The sequence below is a fragment of the Myxocyprinus asiaticus genome, chromosome 34 (assembly GCF_019703515.2).
Source record: "Myxocyprinus asiaticus isolate MX2 ecotype Aquarium Trade chromosome 34, UBuf_Myxa_2, whole genome shotgun sequence".
Taxonomy (NCBI): Eukaryota; Metazoa; Chordata; class Actinopteri; order Cypriniformes; family Catostomidae; genus Myxocyprinus; species Myxocyprinus asiaticus.
Genome location: NC_059377.1, coordinates 39168564 through 39188382, shown reverse-complemented (window position 1 = coordinate 39188382; position 19819 = coordinate 39168564). Strand labels below are relative to the sequence as shown.

Genomic DNA, 19819 nt, shown 5'->3' with positions numbered 1-19819 from the left:
AAGTAGGGCATGCAGTCAGAGGAAGACAGGTGGAGTGTGTGAGAAGCCCATTACTGTAATCGACGCCTCCCTGGGAGTGATCAGCGTACCCATAGAAACGCCGATTAGGCTCAACTATACCTATGAAACACGAGGGAGAGAGAAAAACAAACAACAGAATGAACCGGCAAATGCCGGAGCCATGACAGGCATCACTGGCATGAAGCATCACTCAACGTCCCTGATATTAATAATAATAATCATCATCATAATAATAAGATATGTACATTAATTTGATAGATATGTACAGGAATTTCAAAAGTCAAATGTTATTTAGTTAAATAATTAATTAATTGTTATTAAATGGTAATACTGCAAAACATAGTTGTAAGGTGGCCTGGGGTGCAAAACACAACAAAATTAGTGAAGCAAACAAAAGCCGAAAACACAACAAAATTAAGACATAATACAATCAAATTAAGCCAAATATATTTCTATTGTAATTCAGCTTTTATTTGCTTTGCTAATTTTGTTGTGCTGTGCAACACTGGGCCACCATACAGAAGACTCCAAATAGCATTTATTATTTAATTTTTTTTTTTTTTTTTTTTTTTTTTAAGTATAATTAATTACATGTCTCATAAAACTGCATACATATTATGGATGCTGCTAATATGGTCACTGTCTCTTTAATCATGCATCACATAACAAATTAATTTACTTAATTTAAAATATTAAAACTGTCTTCCTTATCTCCAAATTTTTTTTATTTTGCTTCTTTTCTTAAAAGTCAAACTATGCTAGATGTATTAAGACATGATTTTGATTAAGAACTTGCCAAAGTTTACAAGGTTCGTGGCATTGTATGTATCATTTAAAGATATTTAAAAACTTAATGCCCACAGATGTTATACACACCCCAAAACATCACATAAGAAAGTGAAGTGTGATTGGTTTAACATGTCAGTCAGACATTTCATGTCTTAATAAAACGGTTCTTGGCCAGAATAAGATAATGCAGAAGATTACAGCATTACAGTTTTTGTCTAGTTGGGATAGAAGAGAGTACTGGCCTGTTCACTTCAAGCACTGATGAGACGGATGATCATAGTGCTTTTTGTCATATTGTACGGTCTTTGCAGTGAATGGAACCATTGTTTACAGTGAAATGGTCCCTTACATGATGTCAAGACCACTTCATGGGTGCGCTTCAGTGTTGTGGTCTCGCAGATGTGACATGCAGCTCAATCATGCCATATATAATTTCGGATTACTGTGCAGCAGTGTTTCCTCTGAATCCCCTGAGATTAACTTTAATTTCTTGACACTGCTTACCGCCACGATTTAAACTGACATGGTTCTACCTTGTTTTATTGAAGGCCTGCCTTAAGATTGGGAAATTACCAATCATAGTTTAGAATTTGGGGTGGCACCTGGGGTGGCTAATCAACTTCTTGGGGAGGCCAGGGCTACCCCATGCCCTCCATCTGGACGTGCCCTTGGGTGACGGTGACGCATTGTTTTGTGTTTCAGCCATCCTGTAGCGGTTAACATGCATTGTGAAGGCAAAGTGCTGCAGGTTCACCCATTCGCGCAATTCCAAACATTTGAAGCTACTTAAAGTTATTATACAAACCTATAAACACAACACAGTATCACAGATATGTATCACAGAAACAGCGTTTCACCAGATTTGTAAGGAGGAACATTGTAAGCTGTGAAATACATACTGACACTGCAGTGCAGCTCCAGGTGAATGTGAAGTAAATATGACAGAAATATATCACTATTGTATACAAAAAATCCTCAAAATAATAATAATTCAGTATCATATTATAATAATAAGCTTGACTGAACAAAAATAAATAATATTCATCTGGGTTTGGACCCCCCTGTTTTATAGTAATAACAGTGACCTCTAGTGGTTAATAGAGGAACATCATGCATTGGTTGTCAAGTCAATGCAGTCAGAAAACAGCACACAACACATATGTATGGGGTTAATTACATGAAGTAAATATATCAATGATATAATAAATTCACTTACAACAGCATACAGTGGTGTTATATATTTTTAAGAAATAAAAACAGATAAAGTACTATCTGCACTTTAAAAAAATCAGTAATTTTTTGTCTTTGTTTTTTGTTTTGTTTTGTCTTCTGTTTTTGTGTTTAGGGTCCTCAAGGGCCTATTGGACCTGCTGGTAGCCCTGGGCAGACGGGACCTCCAGTGAGTTTACATAAATCACAAAAATAAATTAGATTTTTATCTGATAGTGACTGATTCATACACAGGGTAAACTGTACTAGAGCAGGACAGTATCAGATGCCGTTAAATTAGCTATTTTTTTATTCTAACAGGGATTACCTGGTGAAATCGGATTCTCAGGAAAACCAGGAGAACCAGGAAAACCAGTAAGTCACTGTGACTTTCCAGTAAAAACTCAAACTTACTGTATGCAGGCTTTAACAATCTGTTGCCCTTTTAACAGAGAGCTCATTTTAGTGCAAAAACTTAAAAATTACAATTTTTTAATGGTAATTATTTTCCAGGGCATGGCAGGAAAGGATGGACAAGATGGTTTCCCTGGAAACGATGGAGAAAAGGTTAGAGATGTTTTAATGAGGGAATCTGTGAACTCAGTTCTCTGGATGCAGAACTTCGTAATTTATACACCGATCTGAAGACCAGATCTGTGTTTGACCTCTCTGTGTGTGTTTTAGTCATAGTGCAGTCTGTAATTAATCATTTTTTATTTCCTTTTAGGGACAAAGAGGAGAACCTGGACAGGACGGCTTCCCTGGAAAACCTGGATTGAAGGTAAAGGGTGCTATGGTGTAGTGGTTAAAGATTTGGGCTGGAAACCCAAAGGTTGTAAGCTTGAACCCCAGAAGGAACAGTTAAGAACCTCAGGTTGCTCCAAGGGGGATAGTCCCTGAAAGTTATTTTGGATAAGACTAAGAATGTCGCAACCATTTTTTTTGTTACTAATAATCGTTCTTTCTCAGGGAGATGAAGGACCTCCGGGACCACGCGGACCTGCAGGTGAACCGGTGAGGAAAGTAAAATTGAAATAAGTCTTGACAAAGTCTTGGCAAAGAGGCACACGACACAACAATCTTTCTCTTTCTTGTTCTGTCTCAGGGAGAGCCCGGTTTAGCTGGGCAGGCTGGCCCAATGGGACCCAAAGGAGAGAGAGGAGGCCAGGCAAGACAGAACTTACGCTGACATAAACAAAATGAGTTTTTCTTTTGGTGGAAATGTTCTTGATTGTCAATGTCAAAAATCTTAATGGACCTAAATATAAGTTTATGTGCCTTTTTTTCAATGTGGTTTTCTTTGAGTCTTCCTTTTGTTGAGATTTCGTCTGTCCTTTTCTCTTGTAGGGTGAGAGGGGAAGAGACGGACCAACTGGAGCAAAAGGAGAGAAAGGAGACAAGGTGAGAAAGAGAAGAGAAGGATATATGAAACACAGACAATAGCATCTCTATGTTGGTTTGTACTGGTTTGTGTTGTGTTGTATTGTTTTTCTTTTTTTTGTTTGTTTTTTCAAATTGTATCAAGACCTTTTTTTATTATTATTATTATTCAGTTGTAATGGGATATCAGTCCACTTTTCTGTCACACTGTTTATTTCTTTTTTATTTTTTTGGAACTTAAATATTATTGTAATTTAATATGAAATAATTATATAATATTAACAATTGTATTTTTTTATTATTAATACATTTTCTAAAATAAATATATTTTTATACAATAGTAATAACTAAAGTTAATTTCTTAAAGGAATAGTTTGTCATAATGTACTCACCTTCATGCCATCCCAGATGTGTATTACTTTCTTTCTTCTGCAGAACACAAATTAAGATTTTTAACAAATATTTCAGCTCTGTAAGTCCTCACAATACAAGTGAATGGTGACCATATTTAGACCAAAAAGCACATAAAGGCAGCATAAAAATTATACATATGACTCCAGTGGTTTCAGAAGTAATCAGAAGTAATATGATAGGTGTGAGTGAGAATCAGATCAATATTTAAATCCATTTTTGCTAGAAAGTCTTCTCCCTGCCCAGTAGGGGGCGTATGCATGAATAATGTGAATCACCAAAAACACAAGAAGAAGAATGTGAAAGTTAAAGTGGAGATTGACTGAGCAGGGAGGAGAATATATAGTAAAAAATGACTAAAGTATTGATCTATCTCTCACCCACACCTATCAAATCACTTCTGAAGACATTGATTTAAACACTGGAGTCGTATGAATTACTTTTATGCCGACCTATGTGATTTTTTGGAGCGTCAACATTTTGGCACCCATTCACTTGCATTGAATGGACCAAAAGAGCTGAGAAATTCTTCTAAAAATCTTCATTTGTGTTCTGCTGAAGAAAGAAAGTCAGTTCTGAATCAAATTCTGATAAGAGAATTTTCACTTTTGGGTGAACTATTCCTTTAACTTTAAAACATTGGGGCTTTTATTTTGACGGAACACTCCAGGAAGACCTTAGAGTGTCTGTTGTAGGCTAGTTCACAGTAGTTAAATATATACATTTCAGTCAAAATCTGGTGAATTGCTTCTCTGGTTCCCTTCTCAATAAATGTTATAAGCAAACCGAACTGTCAAGCATCTACATCTGAGATGTAGCTCATGTGGAGCGCTCACCAGCCCACGCATGCTATGTTTGTGTGTGTGTGTGTGTATCTGTGTGTGTTTGTGCGTGTGACACAACAAACCACCGCTTATTTACTAAAGCGTGCTGCACATGCAGACTATTCATTTATTAAACGCAGCCTTTTGAGATTCACAAAGCTATCATATGTCTTCAAGAGACTTCAAATAAAATGCACGAGTCATAAGGACTACTTTAATGGTTCTTTTATGCTATTTTTTTAGCTTGACAGTAATGACCATGACTAACACACAATATAGGATTTGGATTGTTGGACCAATACCCAATCCGTTTTAAAACATCAGTATCAAAGCTGGTACCAGTCCACGTATCAGATTGCTGCATTCCTAATTTTTCAATATAAATTTGTTGCCTATTAAGAAAAGATTTTTAGTTAACTAATCTACTGGATAATGCAGCAGCAAAATTAACAGTAATTCCAGTGAAAGTCTTCAGTAGAAAAGAAGCCAGTTCTCTTTGCACATTTGTTTTATATATATATATATATATATATATATATATATATATATATATATATATATATATATATATATATGGATTTAAAACGATTTATATCTCTTTTTTCACATTAGTTGTAACAGGATATCGGTCCACCTTTTAATTCACCCAGTTATTTTTTGGAACCCAGTTAACTTAAATATTTTTGTAATTTGTAAACAAATAATAATAATAATAATTATTATTATTACTATTATTTAATTTTAGAATTTTATTATACAATAGTAATATATTTTAGTTAAAAAAAAAAAAAAAATTAACTTTAAAACTATCTGGCTTTTATTTTGGCGGAAACATTTAAGGAAAACCATACAGTGTCTAGGCTAGTGTGTAGGCTAGTTCACCATAGTCTAATTAGATTCTTATTCAAAATCTGGTGAAATGCTTTTCCGGTGCCGTTTTCAATGCATGTTTTAAGCGAACTGAACTGTCGAGCATATACATCTGAGTTCTTGTTGCCCCGTGCGTGCTGAGAGTGTGTGTCAACAGAGCACATTCACTGAAACACGCTGCGCATGCAAACCATACATGCAGCCTTTGCGATTCACAAAGCCATCGCATCTCTTCAAGAGACTTTGATTAAAATGCATGAGTCATATAGACTACTTTAACAGTGCTTTAATGGCTCTTTTATGTAATTTTTGGAACTTGACAGTAACGACCATGACTAACACACAGTATCAGATTTGGATCGGGCTCATATGAAGTTTGTAACTTCACCTGATCCGTCTAAAAACAGGTATCGGATGGTTGCATCCCTACTGTATGCTGGTTTCTTTAGCTGGGATATATGCAAATAGAATTTAAATGTTTTTAAGGCTCAAGTTTGTTTCAGTTTGTGATGTTATCACAGGCATACATGTATACTGACATTTGAGACAGAGATCTTGAGCCATTTTTGACCATGTGCTAGTCCGTGAGGGAATTTTCTGAGTAGGCTGATAAATTAAATTATTAATATTTGTATATATTAATAATAAATTAATTATATTAATGTAATATTGAATAAGATTGGACATTATGTTTTAATATTAATAATGATTAATATCAAATCATTAAATAATAAATAAAATATGATAATTGATGTTGATAATTAATACATTAAATTATATATATATATATATATATATATATATATATATATATATATATATATATATATATATATATATATAATTAATTAATTAATATTTTTCTTTGAAAAATAAATTCAAATAAAATACATCATTTGCACCTGAGTTTTAATAGGCATATCAGGAAGAAATTGAATAAAACATTAGTTAATTAGATCACTTTAGTTGTTAATCGTTAATTTGTTTACATTTTTTTCAGAGGCTGAGCATCCCTTGCCTTTTTAAGTTTCATTCTTTCTAAATTAATCTGTCAGTGAAGCCATGAGGTCTTTAATGAGATAATTAACATGCTGACAGAATGTAGATATAAACTCTCTTTCTCTCTGTTTCTGTCTTTTATTCATTCAGGGTGAGATAGGCCCCAGAGGGCCAGCAGGGGCCCCAGGAAATGTGAGTACAACTTATAATGACATACTGTATGTATAAACTTGCAAGTACTCCCGTTAATGAGAATACACTATGGCTGTTATGCCATCCCCCTTTCTTTATATTAAATCATATATTGATTTGCCTGAAAATGAGGCACAGTGTATTGATAATTGTGGCACCTAATTCACCAGATTTGTGATTTATTTAAATTTTTTACTAGGTGGCCAATGTGATCCCTGAACCAGGTGAACCGGTAAGTCAATAGTCATGCAAGTACAGCTGCTATCTACTTGAACGAGGAAACACCAAAAGAAAGACCAACACTGTTTAAGATTCTGTTTCAATAACATCAGTTTTCTGTGAGTGTCCCATCTCCACCTCCTTATACTGTATATTGCTATTTCTGTTTAGGGTAAGCCTGGAGAGAAAGGAGAGAAAGGGGACCAAGGAAAACCAGGCGAGATGGTGAGGTTTAGTTCTTCCAACACAGCTAAATTGCTTTTTATAGTATATTGAATTAAATAACTCTTGCAGGTTGTACTTACCAGCACAAGGGGGCAGTAGAGAGTCAAAATTGCATGAACTACCTGTGAGTCCTCTCTTGTACCTCTGATGATGATTTCATTTGTGACTTCGTTTTACTGTCACAACAACAGTATTTTCATAATACAAGCATAATGAAGTGTTGCCCTAGTTCAAAGAATCAGAAGGAAAATCCAATAAAAAACAAACAGTGAAGTATGTGCTTTTCATTTGTGAGAACAGCCATCTGAAGTGCTTTACACATAATATCACAGTTGATATTTAGGCCTCCAGTTAATGCTGTGTGAAGAAACATTAAGAAATTCAAGGTGATGACATAATGATTCTATGAAGCCTTCTGCAATATTATATTACTCTCTCTCTCTCTCTCTCTCTCTCTCTCTCTCTCTCTCTCTCTCTCTCTCTCTCTCTCTCTCTCTCTCTCTCTCTGTCATGCACTCATCTATTAAAACAGACAGAGCAAGGCATCATTTACACAAACACAGACAAGCTTATTACAATGATGTATCTGCTCTCACCTGAATTTATTAGTATGAAATGAGAACTCTGTTGAATTACTGCACTTCTCAGTAGTGTAGCCAAATACAATTACTTCTGTCAGAGGAACTGGCCTGGAATATTCTTAAAGCAAGGTAGGAATATTTAGGTTTGTATCTAGAGTGCATTGTAAAGTCTTTTAAGGGAGATTGCAAAGAGATTGCTGGTTCCATTCCCAGCATGTTGTAATAATATCTTCATGCAATTTCTGCATTCACTCACAATAAACTTGCCATGGGTTTACTATAGTAACCATATTTTAACCTTGATTTTTGTAGTAAAACTATAGTAATAATACATGAAAATGAAAACTATGGTAATAAAAATCATACTTTTGTGGTTATAATAGTTTTTACAGAAAAATACCATGGTATTTGTAGTAAAACCATAGTATACACAATATTTACTATGGTTAATCTACAGTAAAACCATGGTTACTATATGGATACAGTATATGGTATTAAATGGTTTCTGCTAAAAAACTTGGTTACTTTACTTTTTATAGTTAAAACAATATTACTATAGTAAAACCATGGTTTCTGCCCAAAAAAAAAAAAAAAAAAAAAGAAATGGCTGATTTCCACCAAAAAAAATATGTGTACTTCAATCTACAATATTACTAGTAAAACCAGTTAAATGGTATAGTATAGAAAACCATAATAAAAACAAAGTTATAATTTTTATTTAATATAGTTTTTGTTTTCCAGTATTATCACTATGGTTACTACAGAGGTTTTGCTAAATTAATATTTTAATAACCATGACTGTTGTAGACTAACTGTTTTTTTGTTTGTTTGTTTGTTTGTTTGTTTGTTTGTTTTTGGGGGGGGGGGCAGAAATGGTTTTACTATAGTAATGTTGTAGTAACTATGAAAAGTAACCATGTTTTTAGTCAGAAACCATGGGTTTAATACCATATACTCTAATCATATAGTAACCATTGTATTTGTAGGTAAACCATAATAACCACAAAATTATGATTTTTATTACCATAGTTTTTTTTTTTTTTTCTGAATTATTACTATGGTTTTACTACGAATAGCAAGGTTAAAATATGGTTACTGTAGTAAAACCAAATATTATTATTTTGTATTATTTTTATTTTTTAAATATTTTTTTTATTCCCACTCTGTCCTCTGAGTGAAACCATAGTGGTAATACAGGAAAATGATAACTATAGTAATAAATATCATAATTTTTTGGTTATTATGGTTTTACTATACAAATACCATAGTTTAACTGGTTTTATTGTAGTAATATTGTAGTAATCATGACTGTTGTAGGCTAAGGTTTTTTTTTTGTTTTTTTGGTGTGTGCAAAAACCATGGTTTTAATACCATATAATGTATCCATATAGTAATCATGGTTTTACTATGGATTTACCATGGTTAATCTTGTGGTTACTATGGTTTTACCATGGTATTTGTAGTAAAACCATTATAACCACAAAATTACATTTTTTATTACCCTAGTTTTCCTGTATTATTACTACAGTTTAACAAATTAAAAACATTGATTGTGAGGGAATGCAAATCTATTGCAAAATTGTTTAATTATTATTATTATTTTTTAAATCCTGCCCTGTCCTCTAAGGCGCTCCTTACTTTTGAACTTGTGTGATTCCAATAATAATAATTAGAAGATAAAGAAAAATAAATAATTAAAATTACAATTAATATATTAGTGGATCAGGTAAGGTTCCAACAAACAATAGTGTGAATATAAAGTGGACTGAGATCTGGTCACAACCAATGGACTAAAATGAGATCTGAGTTCACTTTTAATTCCAGTGTGAATGCAAAGAGACGTGGTCCACTTTTTTGTCCTCATGAAGCAGTTTGAGATTGGTTGTTTTAAAGAGGACTCAAGTTTGAAAACACTCTTAATCAAGGTTCACAGTAATAGACAAATCTTTTTGGCAATGATTTCCTGATATATATATATATACATATTTGGTAAGAACCTTTACATCTCGTTTCTCATCATGTTTCCAGGGTCAAAGGGGACTTCCTGGAGAGCAGGGCTTCAGAGGACAACCAGGGCCTCTGGTAAATTAAAAACCTTTTGTAAAGATGTCTTACAGTACATCCGAGGTGCTATTGTTTCTATAGTCAGGTTTCCATCCAAGTTGCAAATTTAATTTAGGTGAACATTTTGAATATTGCAAAAACATAATTTTTTATTTGATATCACAAAATTAGCATAAAATACATGGATGGAAACCCAGCTTATGAGATGATTTATGAGAATATTTGAAGCCTCTATAGTTACAGTAAATTGCATGCAAAACATTTAATAAAATTTGACTATTAGCACTTGAATCATTCTTTCATTCAATTTTACCTGCATGCTGCTATTTTGTAGATCTATTTCTTTATTCCACACACGAACATCTGATCTCTTTCTGTTGTGCTCAGGGCCCTAAGGGTGATTCGGGTGATAAAGGAGAGGCCGGGAGAAACGGAGATCCAGTGAGTTTTCTTCTACTCACACATGATGTTTTTATTGTTTTCTGAACATCCACTTATCGTTGTCACACTCTTTGCACTTTTCAGGGTCCACCAGGATTGACGGGCCCTCAGGGGCCCCGAGGGCTGCCAGGCAATGTGGTATGTTCTGAAATAAATACATTATTTTTTCACATCCAAAAAGAATGGTAATTTTTAACCAGTTAAATTAATGGATATTGAATTAAATCTTTATTGTCTCATTCTGTGTGTTTTCCAGGGTATTCCGGGCAGTATCGGTCCACCTGGTATTGCAGGACAGAGAGGAGAGAAGGTGTGAAAGTTTACTTTTTTAACAAACAGCTTAACAATGATTGAAACTAAGAGTAAAAGAGTCTAAAATGATCTTAAAAGTAAAAGAAAAGTTTAGCTGTATTGTATTTCCAAAGTTTGCTGTGTACTGTACATATTTGTTGTTTTTGTGCTATTTTGGCTCAAACATCTACCACTTACTGTAACTGAACTTCATATACTGTAATTGTAAACAATATATGAAGTTGAGCCATAATAATGGTTAATTACCTCCCTCTCAGGTGATATACACTGGCGGACAAAGGTTTGGAATAATGTACAGATTTTGCAGTTTCGGAAGGAAATTGGTACTTTAATTCACCAAAGTGGCATTCAACTGATCACAAAGTATAGTCAGGACATTACTGATGTAAAAAACAGCACCATCACTATTTGAACAAAGTCATTTTTGATCAAATCTAGACAGCAGCCATCACTCCAACACCTTATCCTTGAGTAATCATGCTAAATTGATCATTTGGTGCTAGAAAATCACTTTCCATTGTATCAAACACAGTTGAAAGCTATTTGGTTCATTAAATGAAGCTTAACATTGTCTTTGTGTTTGAGTTGCCACAGTATGCAATATACTGGCATGTCTTAAGGTCAATATTAGGTCAAAAATGGCAAAAAAGAAACAGCTTTCTGTAGAAACTCGGCAGTCAATCATTGTTTTGAGGAATGAAGGCTATACAATGCTTGAAATTGCCAAAAAACTGAAGATTTCATACAAAGGTGTACACTACAGTCTTCAAAGACAAAGGACAACTGGCTCTAACAAGGACAGAAAGAGATGTGGAAGACCAGATGTACAACTAAACAAGAGGATAAGTACATCAGAGTCTCTAGTTTGAGAAATAGACACCTCACATGTCCTCAGCTGACAGCTTCATTGAATTCTACCCGCTCAACACCAGTTTCATGTACAACAGTAAAGAGAAGACTCAGGGGTGCAGGCCTTATGGGAAGAATTGCAAAGAAAAAGCCACTTTTGAAACAGAAAAACAAAAAGAAAAGGTTAGAGTGGGCAAAGAAACACAGACATTGGACAACAGATAATTGGAAAAGAGTGTTCTGGATCGTAACCCCATTGAGCTTTTGTGGGATCAGCTAGACTGTAAGGTGTGTGAGAAGTGCCCGACAAGACAGCCACATCTATGGCAAGTGCTACAGGAAGTGTGGGGTGAAATGTCACCTGAGTATCTGGACAAACTGACAGCTAGAATGCCAAGGATCTGCAAAGCTGTCATTGCTGCACATGGAGGATTATTTGATGAGAACTCTTTGAAGTAATTTAAGAAGTTCTGAACATTTTTTTTCAAATTGTAATATACATTTTTCACATTATTAATGTCCTGACTATACATTGTGATCAGTTGAATGCCACTTTGGTGAATAAAAGTACCAATTTCTTTCCATAATAGCAAAATCTGTACATTATTCCAAACTTTTGGCCACCACCGTACATAGAAATATGTTTGGATATTTTTTGGAGGAGCCAACAAGCTAATATGCAAATTATTAATTTAATGACATGACTTAAAACATTAAAATGCACATCTATATTCCCTCAGGGTGATGCAGGCAAAGATGGCCCCTCTGGACCCCCGGGCCCAAATGGTGATCCGGGTTTAAGAGGAGAAATTGGTTTACCAGGAAAAGGCAAAGATGGAGAAAAGGTATGATATTCATGTCTTTTATATCGATTATATTTAAAATCTTTTTTTGATTGGGCACACACATGCAACATTGTTACAATTTTCTGTTTAGAAACTGACTTCCAATTATCAGCACAATGTTCATATATTGTGTGTTCCAAATATTTTGCTGATGAGGCAACTTTTAAATGCCAAAATGTTGTTTTGAAATATCTTTTAGCTAAACTAGCTCTTGCTAAACTATGTTGATTATCTAAACAATTGGAAAGTTACCCCGGCGGGAAAATAAAACTTCAATTTTGTTTACTTCATTTGCTTCATTTTACAGCTTCCCATCATCTAAGTAAAAGGTTGCATTTAATATCTGTCCCATTGCATGTACCTCTTGTGTGCTGGAAAATCCAGAGAGTGCTAATGTTGTTTACTCTAACTTTTTCCATTTAAATGTGCTGATTGTGGTTAAAAGCACTGAAACTTGGAGAATTAAAGCACCGCACATTAAACTAATGAGTCAATGAGAGAGTGGCTGTAGGTGTTACTGGCAACTGGGTTTGTTTTATAGTACCACAGTACAGCAGGCTAAAATGTTTACCACCACAGCGGCCACACACACACACACCTCCAGTCTTACACAGAGATACATGTCAGTACATTATCCCACTTATTATAACACTACTAACCAAATAAATAAATAAATAGACATGAAATATTGATTCGAGTTTATATTATTTTATTATGTGAGAAGAAACAGACCAGGGAGAGATTCAAGAGACATTAAACTAGCAAAGAAATGTAGGAAATCGGTTGCTTGGGACAACGGTCAATTACACAGTTTAGCGATCTTCTAGCACAATGGTTTTTTTTTTAAGCTTTCTGAGTCATTTTGAGAGAGAGAAATGGAAAAAACGAACAAAAGCATGAGAGAAATAGTGAAAGTGACACTTAAATAGTAATTTGCATTCTTCAATTACAGGGAGATACTGGACCTCCGGGGCCAGCCGGCCCTCCTGGACTGAAGGTAATGACACTTTCTGTTCTTGTTAAAAAGCCTCAGAGCAACACCAAGACTTTATTTTGTCTTCCAACAGCATCTACTGCTCTCTTCAGGCAATACTTTAAAATGAGCAGGTGTGGGTTCCCCAGGGGAAAGAGTTGAATCGCTGCATTTTATTAGTGTGGTTTTAATGAAATTTCAGATCACCGAACAAGTTTAGGAAACAAAAGTCCTGAAACAAAAGTGTGGACAGACAGACAGACAGAAAGAACGATAGACTGACAGACTGATATTAAGATAGATAGAACAAAAGACAAACAGAGAGAATGAAAGACAGACAGATAGAACAATAAAACGACAGACAGATAGAATAATAGATGGACAGAGAGACAGAAAGACAGACAGACAGACAGAAAGATAGAATGACAGAACGACAGACAGACAGACAGACGATAGATAGATAGATAGATAGATAGATAGATAGATAGATCATATGACAGACAGACAGATAGACAGACAGACAGACAGACAGTCAGACAGACAGACAGTTAGGTAGGTAGGTAGGTAGGTAGATAGAGAGATAGATAGACAGACAGACAGACAGACAGACAGATAGGTAGATACACAGTCAGACAGATAGAGAGACAGACAGATAGATAGATAGACAGACATATAGACAGACAGACCAGACAGAGACAGACAGACATATAGACAGATAGATAGATAGATAGATAGATAGATAGATAGATAGATAGATAGATAGATAGATAGATAGATAGATCATATGACAGACAGACAGATAGATAGACTGACTGACAGACAGACAGACAGACAGACAGGTAGGTAGGTAGGTAGGTAGGTAGGTAGGTAGATAGATAGATAGATAGACAGACAGAGAGACAGACAGACAGATAGGTAGATACACAGTCAGACAGATAGAGAGACAGACAGATAGATAGATAGACAGCCATATAGACAGACAGACCAGACAGAGACAGATAGATAGATAGATAGACAGACAGACAGACAGACAGATAGATAGATAGATAGATAGATAGATAGATAGATAGATAGATAGATAGATAGATAGACTGACAGACAGACAGACAGACAGACAGACAGGTAGGTAGGTAGGTAGATAGTTAGATAGATAGACAGACAGACAGACAGACAGACAGACAGACAGACAGGTAGATACACAGTCAGACAGATAGAGAGACAGACAGATAGATAGATAGACAGACATATAGACAGACAGACCAGACAGACAGATAGACAGATAGATAGATAGATAGATAGATAGATAGATAGATAGATAGATAGATAGATAGGTAATATGGCAGACAGACAGACAGACAGACAGACAGACAGACAGACAGATAGATAGATAGATAGATAGATAGATAGATAGATAGATAGATAGATAGATAGGTTATATGACAGACAGACAGATAGATAGACTGACAGACAGACAGACAGACAGACAGGTAGGTAGGTAGGTAGGTAGATAGATAGATAGACAGATAGATAGATGGACGGATAGTTAAATAGATAATGTTTATATTAATTTATTTTGTGTTTTAGGGTCTGCCTGGTCCTCAGGGAATGCAGGGGATGCCAGGGAACAGAGGACCCCCAGGAGAAGGGACCACTGGACCCCCAGTATGAGAACGCATACACAGTACTAACATCTGAGTCATGTAGCTGTTTAATTAGTGATTAAATCAGGTATTTCTTCTCATTGGATGACCTTTCCATTGGAATATCCAATCAACATTGAAAGGGGAGTGATGCTTGAAAACTAAAGCTACTGTAACAACTCATGAAAGTTTCCTGGAGAAACAGAGAAAGAAATATAAAAACATAGTGTACATATGCTTGTACAGTGGCCCCCCAAAAAGTAAAACCTAACACTAACACTTGAGCCATTAAAGATGTATGAATTGAATTGACAATATGCATAGACAATATGAATGTTATCTATTGCAATTACATTCATGCATTTTTAAGTGTGTCTTAAGTCTCCAAATACCTCTTGGGCTACTATGTAATCATGAATACATACACAACACATGTATACTATTATAAAAACATGTATGCATATAAATATAAATATAAACATAGACACATGACAATATAGTTTTAATGAGTGAAAGTTTATATTTTCCATCCTGTCAGTCCCCATTTTGTGTCTCTCATAGACATACATAACATTTTTCTCAGCTGTTTTGTATTCTGTCTTTTTCAGGGGCCTCCTGGACCAGCGGGGCCACCAGGAGCAGCGGTAAACAGTCTGCCTTTATTTATATAACTTTTAAATGAGAAAGATGCTGACTGACATGTACTGTTTGATGTTCAGGGTTTGAGAGGACCTTCTGGAGTGGCTGGACCACAGGGACCTGCGGGACACAACGTAAGTGCAATGAATACATTATGCAATACACAATACTAACGGGACAGGTGAATTAGGTCACCTGTTTTAACAGAGTTTGATAGATGGGTGTTTTAAAACATACTGTACCTTGAAATTGCAGACTAAAATGTTTGTAATACACAAAATGGCACTTAAAGACTTTCTGAAATAGATTTCCCAACATATCAAATGCGTTATCCTTTTTAGAATAGCCAATAGCCTTTAGTTTACATCACAGTCTGTCAAAACCAATGTAACTGAAGATTCACTAACAAACCATAATTTGCTATTTAGTTTTGCTAGGCAATGGCAGGTGGTATTTATAATTCATCAATTGTCAATACTTTTGGTTATCAATACTTTGGTTATCACTACATTTGTTCCTTTTTTTCTAGGAAGAGAAATACTGCAAATTTTAAATGCTTATATCTGCTAAAACTTTGTTTTGTCAAGGATTAGGACTATATTAATATATAGATGACAGATACATTCATGGCACACCTTCGTGGAACCTCTTTAGCTTAAAAGAATGTTATTGTACCTGTAAAATGACAATAAAGTGCTTAGATCTTCAATCTTGAGCAGAGTGTCATGACTGATGTATGCGTCTGTGTGTATTTGTCTGCAGGGGTTGCCAGGAAGACCTGGAGAGAAGGGCTCCCCTGGAGAACCGGTGAGTAACACCTGTCTGTCACCTGTCTGATCAATATGGACTTATCAATCCATTTGACACTATCAGTTTTTACCTTCTGCTGATGGATCATATATGCATAAAGGTGAAGTGTGTAATTTTTTATATCATAGCTTAATAAATAAAGACAACTATAAGTCAGCCATTTGTAGGTTGATTTTACCTAAAAGTGTCACTCTGTGACGCTATCAAAACATTCCTCTGTCAGTTTGAGAGGTCAGACCAGTCCAACATAGCAACATCGGCTCAACCAATGGCGTGAGTTTGTGGTGGAACTATCAGTTTTACTTATTTGGGAATGTTTGATTTGAAAACAGTGATTATTTTTGCAATTCTGTTTGGTGACACTAGTGTATCAGAAATTACACATTTCACCTTAACGTTTTTTTTTTTTCAAGACATAAACTGATTTTAGTCCTCTATACATTGATTTATTCTAGGGAAAAGCTGCAGACCTTTCTGATCTGAACCTGAAGGTAGAATCCATCCATAAATCATTTATCATTTTACAATTTTTTTTCCATCCATCCACTCTTTAACTTTTCAATCCATCATTCACCCTTGCTCTTTTACTGATCCATCTATCCATCCATCCATCCATCCGTCCATCCAATCTTCCATTTATCAATCCTTCCATTCATCCAATTTTCCACTTATTCATCTGTCCACTTTTCCATCCATCCATCCATCCATCTATTAATCCATCCACTTTTACACTTATCCATCCATCCATCCATCACTCCATCCATTTTTCCATTTATCCATCTATCCATCCATCCACTTTTCCATCCATCCATTCACTTTTCTACTTACTTCCAATCTTCCATTTATCATCCACTTTTTCCAATTATAAATTCATCCATCCAGCCATGCATCCATCCATCTATCCATGCACTTTTCCATCCATCCATCCACTTTTCCATCTATCCACTTTTCCATCCATCCCTCCATCCACTTTTCCAATTATCCACATATCCATCCACTTTTCCATCCATCCATCCACTTTCCATCCATCCATTCACTTTTCTACTTCCAATCTTCTATTTATCCATCCATCCATTCACTTTTCTACTTCCAGTCTTCTATTTATCCATCCAGCCATCCATCCATTGACTTTTCTGTCCATCCATCCGTCCGTCCATCCATCCATCCATCCATCCATCCATCCATCCATCCATCCATCCATCCACCTATCCATCTATCCATTTTACACTTATCCATCCATCCACTTTTCCATATATCCATTCATTACATTTTTCATCTATTCATCCATCCATCCATCCATCCATCTACTTTTCTATCCATTATTTTTTTAACTCTTCATTTTCATCCATCCTTTTTTTATTTTTCCATTTTCCATCCATCCACTCTTCCTTCCTTCCATCCATCCACCCATCCATTTTTTTCACTTTTCCATCTATTATCCATCCATCCACTTTTCCATCCATCCATCCACTTTTCCAACCATCCAACCATCCATCCATTTTTTTACTTTTTCAACCATCAATTTTTTTTTCACTTTTCCATTTTCCATCCATCCACTCTTCTATTTATCTATCCATCCATTCACTCTTCCATCCATCCATCCATCCATCCACTTTTCTATACATTCATCAAATTTTCCATCCATTCATCCATCTACTTTTCTATCCATCCGTCCTTCCATCCATTTTTTTATTTTTCCATCAATTTTTTTCACTTTTCCATTTTCCATCCATCCACTCTTCCACTTTTCCATCCATCTATCCACTTTTCCACCCATCCATCCATCCATCCATCCACATTTCTATCCATCTATCCATCCATCCATCCATCCATCCATTTTTCTGAGTCCCTTTTTGCATTCTTCAGATATAATGAACACCTCTCTCTCTCTCTCTCTATTTCACAGGACGTTTGTTCAGATTGTCCTCCAGGACCGGCTGGACCCCCGGGTATGCCTGGAGCTCCAGGTGACAAAGGTCATTCTGGGCCGCCTGGGAAAAACGGACAGGATGGGTATCAGGTGAGTGGATGTGATTCACACACATCTATTATTTAATTGAAATCTGTTATAATATTCTCACTTTCTTCCATTATGTAGGTCTTACAGTTTGCAAAAAAAGTATAAAAAAGTATAAAACGTTTAACCCTAGAATGCAAATGACCTTAGCCCTCTTAAATGCATATGTGGGTTAAAAAAGGCCCAGATGAAATCTAGATGCTTTTTCTTAATAAAACTGCTTTTTATATATATGTATATATATATATATATTACATTTTAGAGCGTTTACTCAACATTGAAAATGAAGCAGGGCTTTTGAGTGACAGTGTAAAAAAGGGTGTATTACAGAAATATGGGCAATTTCCATGTTTAGTGGTAAAATGTAAAATTTAAAGACAATCTTAAATACTCCGTAATGCTGTATGGCACTATATTACACAATGTAGCTACTGTATATTTGTTCAAAGTGGTGAGGCATATTCAAAAAAGAAAATCTGCAGGTTCAAACACACTAAGTGACAAAGCAATTACCATTGTGCCTTTGCTATGATCTAGGCATCTAACCACAGATTTCACCATGAGGTCTGTCCCTGTTATTGGTACAGTGTCATGCAATTTGGATAAAAGCATCAGCTGAAAGACAGCTTTCTATACTTGCATACTACACATAAATATGAACATGGTATTTATTTAACATATAATTACACAACAAATGAAAACTGAAAACAATCAATGTATTACAAGAGTAATACCATTGTTAAATGCATTGAACACAATAGTAAACTCATACGGTAATAGAATGCAAGCTTATTTTATTGGCTTTAAAAAAATAAAAAAATTCTGGTTTGTTCTCACAGGGTCCACCTGGACCAGTAGGACCTTCAGGGCCACCTGGTGCTGATGGTACCAAGGTTAGACCGTACAAGATACACACACAAACACATGAACGCACTCATATTATTGCAGCATGCTTACAGTCAATTAAATCAATCTATATGGACAAAATACTCATGCATGTCAAATAGTATAATTGCATCACTACCTAACCTCTATACTGTCCATTTGACAGGTGTTTGTGTCCAATAATGCTTAATTATGTGTCTATTGCAGGGGGTCAAAGGTGACAGAGGACCTCCAGGTACAGCAGGAGAGAAAGGCGAAAAGGTACAATCAACCAGTAACATAAATACAAGGATTATGTAACTATTTCAGCACATACATCAAATGCACACTATGTATTTAATTCCCTGTTACAAACTTTGCATTGTCCCTTATGTATTTATCCTCATTTTGCCTATTTCTATGTTTATTTGTATTATCACAGGGGCCCCCAGGACCTCCTGGTTATCCAGGGGCCGCAGGAGCCATGGGTCAACCTGTGAGTATTTACAAATATACCTTTCAAAAGAACACTTCGGGCTTCTCATCTTGTCTAAAGCTTTACTTTTTTGCTGCATTTATAGGGTAATGATGGAAACCCAGGGCTTATTGGGCCACCAGGAAGTCCTGGAGAAAAGGTTAGAAAAC

General features: G+C 35.3%; 1 protein-coding gene across 1 annotated transcript in view; it reads left to right on the top strand.

Moving 5' to 3' along the window:
* The window catches only part of LOC127424804 (collagen alpha-1(XXII) chain-like), a 90477-nt gene that overhangs the window by 57222 nt on the left and 13436 nt on the right, over positions 1-19819 (top strand). Inside the window, exons 25-50 of the mRNA XM_051670225.1 lie at positions 2156-2209; positions 2341-2394; positions 2533-2586; positions 2747-2800; positions 2989-3033; positions 3125-3187; positions 3367-3420; positions 6654-6695; positions 6895-6927; positions 7086-7139; positions 9749-9802; positions 10172-10225; positions 10310-10363; positions 10482-10535; positions 12127-12231; positions 13184-13228; positions 14789-14866; positions 15453-15488; positions 15564-15617; positions 16246-16290; positions 16749-16784; positions 18200-18313; positions 19150-19203; positions 19403-19456; positions 19617-19670; positions 19756-19809. Coding sequence (XP_051526185.1) covers positions 2156-2209; positions 2341-2394; positions 2533-2586; positions 2747-2800; positions 2989-3033; positions 3125-3187; positions 3367-3420; positions 6654-6695; positions 6895-6927; positions 7086-7139; positions 9749-9802; positions 10172-10225; positions 10310-10363; positions 10482-10535; positions 12127-12231; positions 13184-13228; positions 14789-14866; positions 15453-15488; positions 15564-15617; positions 16246-16290; positions 16749-16784; positions 18200-18313; positions 19150-19203; positions 19403-19456; positions 19617-19670; positions 19756-19809 — 1452 coding nt within the window. The remainder of the gene's footprint in view (positions 1-2155; positions 2210-2340; positions 2395-2532; positions 2587-2746; positions 2801-2988; positions 3034-3124; positions 3188-3366; positions 3421-6653; positions 6696-6894; positions 6928-7085; positions 7140-9748; positions 9803-10171; positions 10226-10309; positions 10364-10481; positions 10536-12126; positions 12232-13183; positions 13229-14788; positions 14867-15452; positions 15489-15563; positions 15618-16245; positions 16291-16748; positions 16785-18199; positions 18314-19149; positions 19204-19402; positions 19457-19616; positions 19671-19755; positions 19810-19819) is intronic.